At 37.1% G+C, this 13,105-nt stretch overlaps 1 protein-coding gene across 3 annotated transcripts in view; it reads left to right on the plus strand.

The window, feature by feature from the left end:
- Positions 1-11,710, plus strand: part of LRBA (LPS responsive beige-like anchor protein) — a 427,307-nt gene extending 415,597 nt beyond the window's left edge. For all 3 annotated transcript variants that reach the window (XM_030563560.1, XM_030563562.1, XM_030563561.1), the window contains exons 45-46: positions 10,253-10,391; positions 11,625-11,710. In XM_030563560.1, coding sequence (XP_030419420.1) covers positions 10,253-10,391; positions 11,625-11,626 — 141 coding nt within the window. In that variant the 3' untranslated portion in view covers positions 11,627-11,710. The remainder of the gene's footprint in view (positions 1-10,252; positions 10,392-11,624) is intronic.
- Positions 11,711-13,105: the final 1,395 nt, after the last annotated feature.

Consider the following 13,105-nt stretch of genomic DNA (forward strand, 5'->3'; position numbering starts at 1 on the left):
CTCAAGAAATTGTCCTTATCGCCATATGACACGACACCAGTCCCGGGACTGGTGATAAGTAGCTTTAAAGCATTTCAGGATTTCCTGTCCCACATTGTGGAGACACTGGAAAGAGAAGTTCAGCCAACTCTTGTTACCTTGAGCATGACAATGCTGGCTAGTATTGACTTCTCTATTAAAGAGGGGATCCTGAACTGGCTAAAGGATTGTGGCAGGACACTGGCCGCTCTTCCTCCCCTGTGAAAAGAGTGGAGAAGAGATATCAGGTGCCCCCCAAAGGGCTTTGAACACTCTTATGCCAGTCGAGACTCAGGATCTCTGGTTGTTTTGGTAATACACGAAAAATTGAAGTTTATGAAAGATGCATGTAAAGATAAAAATAAATTTGGACCCTTCAGGGCACAAAGCATATTTATCAACTTCACTTTATCCTGGGGGTGAACTCTAGGTCCTGGTTCCCAAATACTGTTTCCTCACTTAATAGATGTGGCAGTCATTTATGTGGCAGGCATCTGGCATACCACGTGAGGTACATACCACCATATAGGACCTGTCCCACCAGAAAGCAAATGAAAGCACTCTGTTTCTTCAGGACTCAAGGGAAGTGCTGAAGTCCTTAAGGATTTACACCTTGGCCCTTATAGGAAACCTGACAAGTACCACCTCCAGTAGAGCAGAGACATCATCCTGCTCCTGAGACTGACAACCAGAATACCCACAAAGAAAGAAGCCCAGGTATTCAAGGGGTACCTGTCTTCCACTGCCTCAGCTAACCTGGTTCCCTCTAAGAAGCACCTGATTTGACTCCAGTTTGATTCAATGCTCCCATCAGTTTGGAGCCTTTGTCCACCTTTAAGAATTACCTTGTCCTTTTCCATTAGGCCTGGGGGCCTTTACAGATGACAAATGAGCGATAGATATCATCAACTACAGCTACCCTATCTATTTCCAAATATGATCTCCACCCACTGTCCTTCCCCATTCTCTCAGGGACTCACTATTATAAAGAGAATGGCCTGATTGCTTCATCTAGGGGCTGTAGAAGAGGTACCACAGGAGTCCTGGGGAAGAGATATATATTTGTTATTTACACATCCCAAATAAGAAAAGGGGATGTTTGTCCTCGACCTGAGGAAACTGAAAAATATATACACTGCCTCAGATTCAGGCTGCTAATGGTTGCCTCTGTCATTCCATCTCTTCAGACTCAAGACTGGTTCATGTCTCTTGACTTGCAGGATGCATATGGCCATTTAAACCATCCATCTGGCCCACAGGAAGTATCTAAGATTCATAGCATCTAATCAGTACCCAAGTTTTCAATATGATTAGCACAGTGAGAACATCACTTTAAAATAGGTTTTGTACTGAAAAACTGTGATGATCTAAATTATGGTATGGATAACCAAAATACATGTTTCACATTTCAGTCATTTGTCACACATTTGCTTGTGTAACCCACAGGCCAATGTGTGCTTTGTGTCCCTTGACTCTATGCCTAATCATGCATAGAGGATGTAAGTCTGTTACAGCTCTCAGCTTGAGAAAATGGGCTTTTTAGCACAAGGTGTAAAAACTCATGCTTGGAGCTCTGGAGGTCATTAGTTCAATTCCTGGTGTTGGCCAAGATGGTGGCTGTCACATTTACAGCCACGCCACCTTGACATGTTTGAAGGCTGAGAGGTATGCTTCATCCTGTCAAGAAACGGGGAGAGCAATAAGCAGATCTGCTGGTATAATTATGGTACACATTCCCTGTTCCTTCCACTGCTCCTGGCTCTATCCAATTTCTGGAAGGCCATGAGGGCCTATGGACTGTTTTGGAAAGTGAGTGGTAACAAAGGTTGCTTCAGGGAGGTTCCTTCAGGCTGGCAGGTTATGTTGTCACTGCTAATCATGGAGGATTACTCTTGGTGTATTTACTTTCAGTAACTTTTAAATAGGGAAGAAATGTAATCAAATAATTTATTGAGGCACAGCACAGCCTCTACACTCTTTTCCAGCACTTTGACATAGGCAAGATCGGCTTCAACAGCACCATTTCTCCCTCTGATTCCCAGGCACGTGTAACGCCCTTTCTCCCTTTACTCTGAGAGAGATCCACTGAGGTAAACCAAACCTTAGCAGTGACTTCAGCAGTATTAAGACTGAATGACTTCCCAAATGCATGCTATGTGTGACAGTCAGTCATGCTGTTTGGTTGATATAAGTTACATAAAGTATACAAGATCACTGCTAATGTTTTATTTTAGACTCTAAGTTTGAAGCTGGGCTATGCATTACGTTTGGGTATCTGTTGGAGATGGAAGTGAAAGCCTTACAGGAGTTGAGTGCATTATTGATAGTGTTGTAGGCAATATGAAGATGGAAAAAATGCACAAGTCTTTCCCCTTGATTTCTTCTTTCCATTCTTTTAATATTCTGGGTGGATAAGAAGTGTCCCACTGCAAATTTAGCTATCACTAAACGTAAGGTTATTTTGCTGTTTTGAGCTGGAGGTTATTGATCAGTTATTAACTTCAGACTTATTAACCATCTGTATTTTTGCATAATTAAAAACACTTTTATGTGGACACATTCAAGCTTTTAACCTTGAGACAACCCTTAGAGCATTTTTATTAGTGGATAGTTTTACCTGGCTAAACAACATATGTTAGCTTTTAAGTAAAAATCTCAATTAATATTAGTTTACATACACAATGTGGCGAATGATATGTCACTGATATGTAAACAGTTACATTTATCTTTTTATTTAGTTGGTCCAGGATAATTTACTTATTTTGCCTTTGCCATTTGAGTTGCTTTTTATGTTCTCAGTGGGTCATATTGTGCCATAATTGGTGAAACAAATTTCCCCATTGAGTTTGAAAAGCAAGTTTTTCTTAAATATGATGGCATAATATGATCCAATGGCATTTTGAGGACTACCTAGGGTCACTTCAAACATGTATTGTAAGAGATACAAAGCTCATTGAAAGATCATATTGATAGATCTAAAACTCAGTGGCTTGGTATTTTTAGATTATATTACATTTAATTTTAGAATACGTTGAGATAACAGTGCTATGCCATTTTATCCATATGCAGTACATGAAAAAATATCCAAGAGACTGGATTTGAGAAAAATGCTGATCAGTCTGTTGGTTATTCTTGTCAGTTAAATGAAGGAGCGGATGAGAATAGTTGTCTGCACCCTAAACAGTGCATACAAGTTTTAAATGAGCCCACTGGAGGCCATTTATCTGTCTCTCTTCGCCAGGGTAAAATAAAAAATGTTTGAGTGAAAAATTAATTTGCATCTCAAAGTAACAGCAAGTTTGATGTAGAGGAATATCCTTGACTGGCTTTTATGTCTGGGCATACACACTTCTTGCATATACAGGAAGATCCTGTGTGGTTTCAGTGACCATTTATGTGATATGGTATTTTTTCTTCATTCTTTTTGTGAACTGTTTTAGTATGGTGAGCTTTTATATATATATTTGTAGATGATACTTATTCTCACTTGCATATGAAACCTGTTTATATTTTGGAAATGATTGTAATATCAGCTGTACTTAATGTTTAACTGTTATCTTCAGAATTACTTTCATTATTGTCTGTCTCTCTCTCTCTCTCTCACACACACACACACTCTCTCTCTCTCTCTCTCTCTCTCTCTCTGCTGGACTGCAGTGCTAGATACCAGATAATCTTTGAGATACCTTTATTCAAACCATCTGTTTATCTGTGATCATGTGCATAATGTATGCCTTTGTCACAGGGGAAGAAGTTTAAGTAGATGGAATGTGAACAAATGTCAAATGGATACTCACTTGATTGGTATCAGATGTTAAGGTACATCTCCAGTGATTGGCAAGGAGGGCAGCACAATTACAAGAGAGCCACACTCTGAGATAAATAATTTGAGTACACTCACTTGTTATGCTAATCATGGGACAATTCCAACAGAGAATCCTAGAGGTATTCCAACACCCAACATCCTTACTAGCTCCCTAACAGATGATGGAACTAATAATGCTATTAAGCACTGCCAGCCTGGTCTAGGGCTTAAAGTATAAATTGGGAGTATTCACAGCCACTGTGAATCAGACTGTATAGAATAATTTAAGAACTAAATAGGAAATCACTACTGATAAAATTTGTGGATGACCAAGATTGGCAGAATGGTAAATAAGGATGAAAACAGGGCAGTCAGAGGACTAGTCTGGAGTGATTGGTAAGCTGGCCCATTCAAACAAAATGCATTTGGCTGTATTAAAACACACGTTTTACATGCAGGGGTAAGGAATGTAAGCCATACCTACAGAATGGGGGGACTGTGTCTTGGAATGTAGTGACTCTGAAAACGATCTAAGAGTTATAGGGGACAAGCAACTCAAGATGAGCTTCCAGTGTGATGCTGTGACAAAAAGGGCTAATGCAATCCTTCAATGTGTAAATAGGGGAGTAGTGAATAGGAATAGAGGTGATCTTACCTTTGTATACCACACTGGTGAGGCAAATACTAGAATACTGTGCACAGTTCTGGCATCTACATTTAAAAAAATATGTTGAAAAATTAGGATAAATGCAGAACAGAACCACAAAAGTGACTCAAGGGCTAGAGAACGTGCCTTGCAGTGAGAGACGTAGTGCTCAATCTGTTTAGTTTATGAAAAGAAGACTGAGAGGTGACTTGATCACAGTGTATAAATACCATAATGAGAGAAAATATTGGGTACTAAAGGGCTCTTTAATTTAACAGAGAAAGCATAACAAGAACCAATGGCTGGAAGCTGAAGCCTGTCAAGTTCAAATGGAAATGAGGCACACATTTTTAACAGGGAGGATGATTAACCACTGGAACAAACTACCAAAGGAAGTGTGAATTCTTCGTCTCTTGATGCAGATCGAGGAAAGTGATTATTCCCCTCTATTCGGCACTGGGGAGGCCACATCTGGAGTACTGCATCCAGTTTTGGCCCCCCCCCAACTACAGAAAGGATGTGGGCAAATTGGAGAGAGTCCAACCAAGGGCATGAAAATTGATTAGGGGCTGGGGCACATGACTTACGAGGAGAGGCTGAGGGCACTGGGGTTGTTTAGTCTGGAGAAGGAGAAGAGTGAGCGGGGATTTAATAGCAGCCTTCAACTATCTGAAGAGGGATTCCAAAGAGGATGGAGCTTGGCTGTTGCCAGTGGTGGCCGATGACAGAACATGGAGCAATGGTCTCAAGTTGCAGTGGGGGAAGACTAGGTTGGATATTAGGAAACACTAGGAGGGTAGGGAAGCACTGGAATGGGTTACCTAGGTAGGTGGTGAAATCTCCATCCTTAGAGGTTTTTAAGGCCCGTCTGGACCACGCCCTGGCTGGGATGATTTAGTTGGTGTTGGTCCTGCTTTGAGCAGGGGATTGGACTAGATGACCTCCTAAGGTCTCTTCCAACCCATATCCTCTATGATTCTATGATGTCTTCAAATCAAGACTGGATACCTTTCCTGAAGATTTGCGTTTGATCAAACACAAGTTATTGAAAACCTCAATAATGAAACCAGATAAGTGTTCTTGAAAATAAATCCTAGGAAGAACAAAGATCATACTTAGCAAATATGCTGAGAAGCATAACTCAACAGAGCAAACAATTAGATTTACAAAACTTCAGATAGTGGGTAAGATCAGGCAGAAAAAGATGAAAAAATCAAGAGGATAAGCAAGTTCAGGATCAGATTTTGTTTTTTTAAATAATGCTGTTTAATTTTTTATTACTGTATATATTTATTACTGCCAAAGTATTTCTAGCCTAAGTATGTAACTTTAAAAGAAACGTATGTTGTTGTGCTTACTGTCTTCATATTTTTTTCCTGCCTCTTCAATTCAGATACAACTTTGGTAGGTTATATCCTGAGAAACACAACACTTAGAGGCTAAAACATCCTAGCCATTATAGCAGGAGCACATTGTGGGTCAGAGGTTTGAATGGGTAGAGACAATGATCCTTTAGTAGTGGGGGATGCCATAAGGAAGGGCCATCATTATTTAACGCCCATCACCTATGACAAGTTCTGTAGCGGGTCTATCTGGGGCCAAAGAGGTCTGCAAAGCACAAATGAGTCTTTTCCTTTCAAGAATTATCCTTTGTTACGTTTTTGAGTATGTTGATAAAGTTATGGCCCTTTCTGTCTCCGTTGTCCTTGCCCCCCCTACCATTCATGATGTTTCATGCCATTTTGCAAACTCAGAATAAGTGTGAAATGGGAGAGAGGCTCAAACTGACCAGTAAGAATATAGGCCAAATATTCTTAGAAAAAGCTTATTTCATTAGAAGTTGTGTAATCTGTAGGAGTGTTGCTAAAATCTTCAATAAAGAAAATGAAAACCTAATAGGTTATGACATTGAGTACGCCCATGGAACCAATGTAGGAAGTAACAAACAAGTAAGCAGTGACTGAACATTTATTAATGAAAATCAGACGTTGAGATTAAGAAAAACAGGAAGACAAGAAAATGTTCTTCAGAATACTCTTAAGGAAAACAGGAGTTACAAGACTTTGAGGATACAGTTGTAAAGGGGTGACAAATGTTTAGCTTCAAGGACAATGATAGTGCTTACAGACAGAGAAAGCATTATGAGGAGACCAAAAAGTTTTCCAGCTGGTACTACAGAAATGTATTACAAAAAATAAAATCTTCACAACCATCCAAAATATATAAAATATGACAGATAGTTCTTGTTAGAGGGTTCTGACATAACAGATGGAGACATCAAGAGCAGAAATAAATGAAAAAAGATAGTTTCAACATGAATAACATGTTGTGAACCAAATAATAGAAGAACTAGAAAACTATTAATGGAATAGATCAGAAGGAAAGCTCCAATTCAGAGGGCCAGGAAGAGGGTGCAACTGATGGGTGCTTATGTGATAGACACTGTGAAAAGTCATATTTGTCTAGATGAGAGAAGTGTACAAATGGCATTCTGACAATGGGCTTGACTCTGAGACAGGGCTTCTGTATCTGAAAATGCAGGCAAGATGTGCAACTGCTGTCATTAGTACAGCATGTAAAGCAGTAAAATCAACAGAAGATTCATAACTAATGAATACAGCAACACACCAATAGTGCCAAGGCATATTTTAAATTAGCAAAACCACCACATATCAGCACATTGTAATTGATTGTTTTTCAACAGTCCAAATCTGCTTTAGTCCCTTTTAAAGGAAGGACATTTAAAGTGGTCAAAGACTGGGATTTGCTATAGTCAATTCTAGACTAAAAAGTATGTTTAAAAAATACTGCTACACCAAGAACACTTTAAAAGTTTAATATTCCTGGAAAGATTGGAATCTCCATGTTCTCTCATCTGTAGCTTTTTTATGTACCTCTGACTGAGCACAAGATCATTAGCTCTTTTAAAATAAGCAGAACAAAAACAAACTTACCATATTTTTGCTTCTCTTCATACACTAATAGGAGTATCTGATCATTTAATCTACAGACTAAGATCTACTTCTTCCATTCCATCTGCAGCAACAAAGAATGGAATTATTGAAGATGAAGGCGATAGCTTTCAGTTTGTCATTTTTTCTCCGATTTTGTAGCCGGAAGGAAACCGTGTTGGCTAGTGAGCAACTCTGCTCCCATCTTTTCTATAAATACATTTACATAGCTTTGTGTGGATTACCTCTTTTTTGCCATCAGGAAGAAGAATCAGCCCCTTATCCCCAACCCTCAGTAGTTAACAATGGTTACCTATTAATTCCAAATATATGCATTACTAAGAAATTTGGATAACATTTTTAATCAAATTCCGCTTTGGGAAGGATTTTTGAATAGCCACTATACAATGATTTCCAGTATGGCTCAAGCTTAGTTAACGGTTTACAGCACTTTATAGCATTGTTGAATCATCTCTTCTGCTAAATCAGTTGTCAGAAAAATATGGGCAGCATGGTAGAATGTATTAGACCAATACATTGTCTCCATTTTATTATGAAGCTGCTGAGGAAGCTGTGATATACAGCACTGTCATTACAGATCTATTGTTAGAGGGGTTCCACAGTGTTTGTGCACTGCCATTAATTTATAGCAGTAAACAATATGTAGCTCTCCGACTGCAGCAAAGCAGAATCTTTAATGAGGTGGATGTTATTACCACAATAAATCAGTGCATTCGTGTGTAATGTATAATTCAAGTGTGTATTCCCACTGTACTTCTCTGAGTAAGCTGATAGTGTATCATTGTCAGTGCACAGCTCTGTGGTCGTTGGGGTTTTTTTTTGTTGTTGTTTTTTCCTCCTAAGCTTTCTGTCGTTTGGGGACTTTTTTTTATTTGCTTGAAAATAAATGTGGCATGTCTTGATGGTTGTCCTGTTGCAGACTTAAGAAACCAACTGTAACAATAATAGTGAGAATCAATACTGTGGATTTTAGCTGTATGGATCTCTGCATGATACCATTTTTTCAAAGAGAATGAAATCAGTCCTAATTGGTTTTAGCTTTATATTCAAGGAATGTAATTCTATAACTATTGATTTGAGGTATACTCATTTGCAGGGTAATAAAAATAGGAGCAATTAAGTGAATACTTAAAATGCTACAAGTACTATACAGATACAGCTCTGATTCTATTTTTAATTCATACCATTTTTTTTACAAATGATCTTATTTCTCCTTTTTTCCCCTCCGGCATAGCTGAGTCTTTAGGGAAAATCTGTACAGATGGAGATTCCAAAATGGTTCTGTAACAAAAAAGGTAGTTCTTGGAGTCAGTTTCGTTCTTCCCTGGAATCCATTTGCTAAATCAGATAAATCCTTTTCTACCACAATCACTCCTTTAAAGGGGTTACATTTCAGATTAGTGAACTGCAAAAATGGTAATCAACCTAAGATGTTTTCTTTATCCAATTGCAAGTGAAACTGCTTTAAGTAAGATTAGATCTTAAATCCTTGTTTGATCTGTTATCTAGAAGAGAAACTACTTGCCAGTTGATATAGTGTATCAGATGCCATCTGCAAGTAAACATACTTTGATAGTAAGTAATCAGATAATACAAATATTTCCAAAGTATAAATACAGCAATGGATATTCTTTTTTTTTTTTTTACTTAGATTATAAATTACATTTTTTAAATATGACCAAAGGAAACCTCTGTTTTCATTGACTCAGAACTGGATTATTGATTGTCACTTTTGCCTAGAAGCTTACCTTGAATGTTTGTTCTCATCTTGTGTGTATTGTTAAGTATATCTATAATTTTATTTTAGTAAGATGATAAATGTGAAAATATTTTTTTCTGCAGGTGTATTCTATAGTTATAACAAGGCATATCTGTTTATATGTGCACCATTTAATCTAGTGGTATAAGAAAACACTATTCTATATCAATTATAGAAATGTATCAAATATTGCCCATTTGTACCAAAATATTTCAGACCTTTTAAAGTATTATACATATTAAACTATTAAAAGACCACTGAATCCTGATATAGGAATAATCCATTGAAGAAACAGATGGCATGTATACCAAAACTTTGTATTTTACATTAATTTAATCCCAGTTTAGCATTGTTTATAAAATGGATAAGTCTTTTGATAATTTTGCATGTTTAATTAACTTAGTTTGAGTTTTTGGTATCAATACTTTCTGATATAATTTGTCTGATCACTAATTTCTCTCATTAATTCTTTCTCATTTTCCTGCATTACATGCAGACATATCTTATTCTTTAGGCATAATTTATCTTGGGATTGGTTATCATAAAAAAGCAAAATAAAACAGCGCCAACAGCAAGAACCAAACAAAAAAACAAACCACTAGTACTAATATCAACATTCCAGCTACACTGTTTGCCATTCCCTCTCACTGTTGATCAACCTGACACCTTTCCTAAAACATGAACATCCAAACCTATGTTTTTAACTGTTGCTCACATTCATTCAACAGTCTACAAAACATCACACAGCTAGGACCCACTTCATGTAATATTTTCTGCTGTGAAATGCTTCTTAGTGATGATCAGTGTTCAATTGAAATTAGACTGTACTGGTGGAATGTAACAGCTTCTTCCATCACCTGTGTATATATGTTATCAAGTCTGAGATCCACATCTGTCTTCATCCATATCCATCTCTGTCTGCTTTTTGCAAAAACAAACAAGAAAAAAAACAAAAACCTAGACAACGTATTTGCATGCATGCTAATAATTCTCTTAGCAAAACACTGAAAACTGGTAATGATTATAATGTAGTGATTGTCTCCTTGTTTTAGCCTATTGGTGCTCTAAACCCAAAGAGAGCAGCATTCTTCGCAGAGCGATATGAATCATGGAAGATGATCAGGTTCCAAAGTTTCACTATGGCACTCATTACTCAACTGCAAGTTTTGCACTCACTTGGTTTTGAGAATTGTAAGTACAGTCGTTAAAAATACATTTACTTTTAAATAATAATGAAAGCAACCAAATAATCAGAAACCATGAGCAAATTAAAACCCAACAGAATATACGGCAACTGAGATTTTGAAGTAATTGATTATCAGCAACTTGTTTCAGTTTCCAAGGATAAAATCTGTTCCAAACTCTGAACACTGTGTTTTAATATTTATGGAGTAGCCTTCTCAAATCAATATAAAGCTCTTTTTCCTTTAAAATAGGCTTTTCAAGTAGACCTCATTGTATTACATTAAATAGGCTTAACTTCTCTTCCTCAGATGATTTTTTCATTGGAGTGTACCTGAAAAATTGTAAATTCTTATGAATGTATTTGATTTTCTCCCTAAAAGTTAAAATGAGATGTCTTAATATGCTCATAAGATTGTACATTGTCATCTTTATTTTAAATGATGTTGCAATATATATGCAGGTAACATTGTGGATGCAACGTATTGAACTATATTGGTTAAAACAGTGCATGTTTCTGTAAATTGAGAGGTGATTTATCTTCTAGAAGTAATTTCTTTGCGAAAGCATTAGCAGCACATCATTTAATTAAAGCTTGTTAGAACGGTGCAAGCATACATAAATCCTTGAAGTAATTTATAGTGCTTAGCTAATTTCAGCAATTACCCACTAATATGTGCTTAAGTGTTCTTTAACTAAGAGGAGGCTTTTAATCTTTCAAACATTTTTCTTTTCTAAATCATAAATTACATATTAAGCCATAACATGGTAAGTTACATTAAGTATTAAATATTATTTGGCAGTAATAGATAAACTTGAACAAAAGAAAAATCTTAGCTGATTAAGCCATGCAATTATTTTGGAAACACTTTATTAAAAATAAACAAAAAAACCCACACAAACCCTTAGATCAAAAAAAATTCAGCTTTTTCTTCTTAATGTGTTTAAAAGCAATTCATGTCACAACTGATCTGTAAATGTTTCCCTTCCCATTTTTACAAGCTTTTATTGTCTTAATTACAATGAGCACAGCAGAGTAGAATTAAGGGTTACTCATGCACAAAACAGCTATGCCTCAATTATTCATCAGGTGGGTAGCAGAAATAACCTGTCTCAATTAACCACTGAGCACCAGGAAATGAAATAAGAGTAACCATAAACTTCGGACATGGCAGGTGCCATTTTTATCACATTTCTTTCGAAACTATCACTTCTTTTTTTTTTTCTTTCTTTCTTTAATAGGAGCCCTTTACAACATTTTTCCTACATGTACAAGGCTGGGAAGTTTGACCATGCAGATAGAACTTTTTCATCAGTTTCAAGAGCATGGCGCAACAGCCAGCGTGACACTTCTGATATAAAGGTAAAATACTGTTTTTAGCTTTTGTGAAAGCTGTTAACACATACTGCACTGTATTATATAAGAGCAAACTTGAAGAAACGCTCTGTATAGCCCAAAGCTTGTGTCTCTCACCAACAGAAGTTGGTCCAATAAAATAATTTACCTCACCCACCTTGTCTCTCTGATCTCCTGGGACCACCACAGCTCCAACAATCCTGCAAACTTTTTTTTTTTAGGCAAGGCTGGTAATATCACTTGCTAAGGTTGCCTCACAATTCCCGTTATTAGTCTGTTTTCTGTTCCTTATAACTTTGCCAAATTTGAATCCTTTGGGCTGAAATTTTCCATGCTAGGTGTCTGCCGCTGGTTGAATTTTTTTGAAAAATTGAAGCCAAAATAATTGAGCCATTTCAAAGAACAGGGCAAGGAAAAAAATGTTGTTTTGTCCATGTTAAAAAAATGTGGTGACCTTTTCTTCGAAATGTTTTAATGCCCCTTTCCTTTGGAACAGGGACTTTCTGTCAGGGACCTTTTGCCATCCCCAGGAAAATCCACCAAATTTGGCTTAATTATAAGCCTCTGAAAAATCACCTTTCACACCTTAGATTTTATCATTTAAATTCCCCAAAGATTGTCTGCACTGAGCATGCTCCAGCCTGGGGCTCACTGCCTAATTCAAATGCAGAGGATACAAGAGCTGGACTTGTGGAGGGCAGGGAATAGGAGGGGAAGGGGTAAGGTGAAGGAGGGGCACAGACTGGGACAAGGTGCCTGGTAGTGGTGGTAGGAGTAGTAATAGTGAAGTCTGTACTTTCTGGGTGGAGGAATAGAGTGTATTGTTAGGTGGTTTCACTGTTCACTTTCTTAGGTAACTCTGTGTGAGATATGTTTATATATGGAACAAATCTAACTGCTTCACAGTGATGCTCTTTTTGTGTATTAATTTCTTGGTTTGTACTACTAAATGGTTAAGTGGAGATGAGTCATGGTGACTGAGAGTGGATCTGCGTGGGATTAGAAATGCAACCAGCTGGAGATTTTGTGTGAGCTACTGTGTATGAACCCTTTGCCATTGTAAGATACAATCTGTCAGAAAAGTGTAGCTCCTGACACTTTGTGTGTATTTGTTTTTTTGCCGTCAGTCAGATTTAATAATGATAATATGAATAATAGCTAGAGCTGATCCTACGTCCAATTTTTTAAACTACCTGCTACTCTAGTACTACTTCCAATTCACACCTCTATAAATTTTTGTGTAGATAATGTTTTTAAAATAAATCTTTCAGCATTGAAAAGTAGGACTGACGTGGAAATATTTCAGCCAGATTCCAAATGCAAAGTCTTCCTATTAAAGATGTATGAAGAGAAAACAAACAAAAAT

Source organism: Gopherus evgoodei, chromosome 5 (assembly GCF_007399415.2).
Source record: "Gopherus evgoodei ecotype Sinaloan lineage chromosome 5, rGopEvg1_v1.p, whole genome shotgun sequence".
Taxonomy (NCBI): domain Eukaryota; kingdom Metazoa; phylum Chordata; order Testudines; family Testudinidae; genus Gopherus; species Gopherus evgoodei.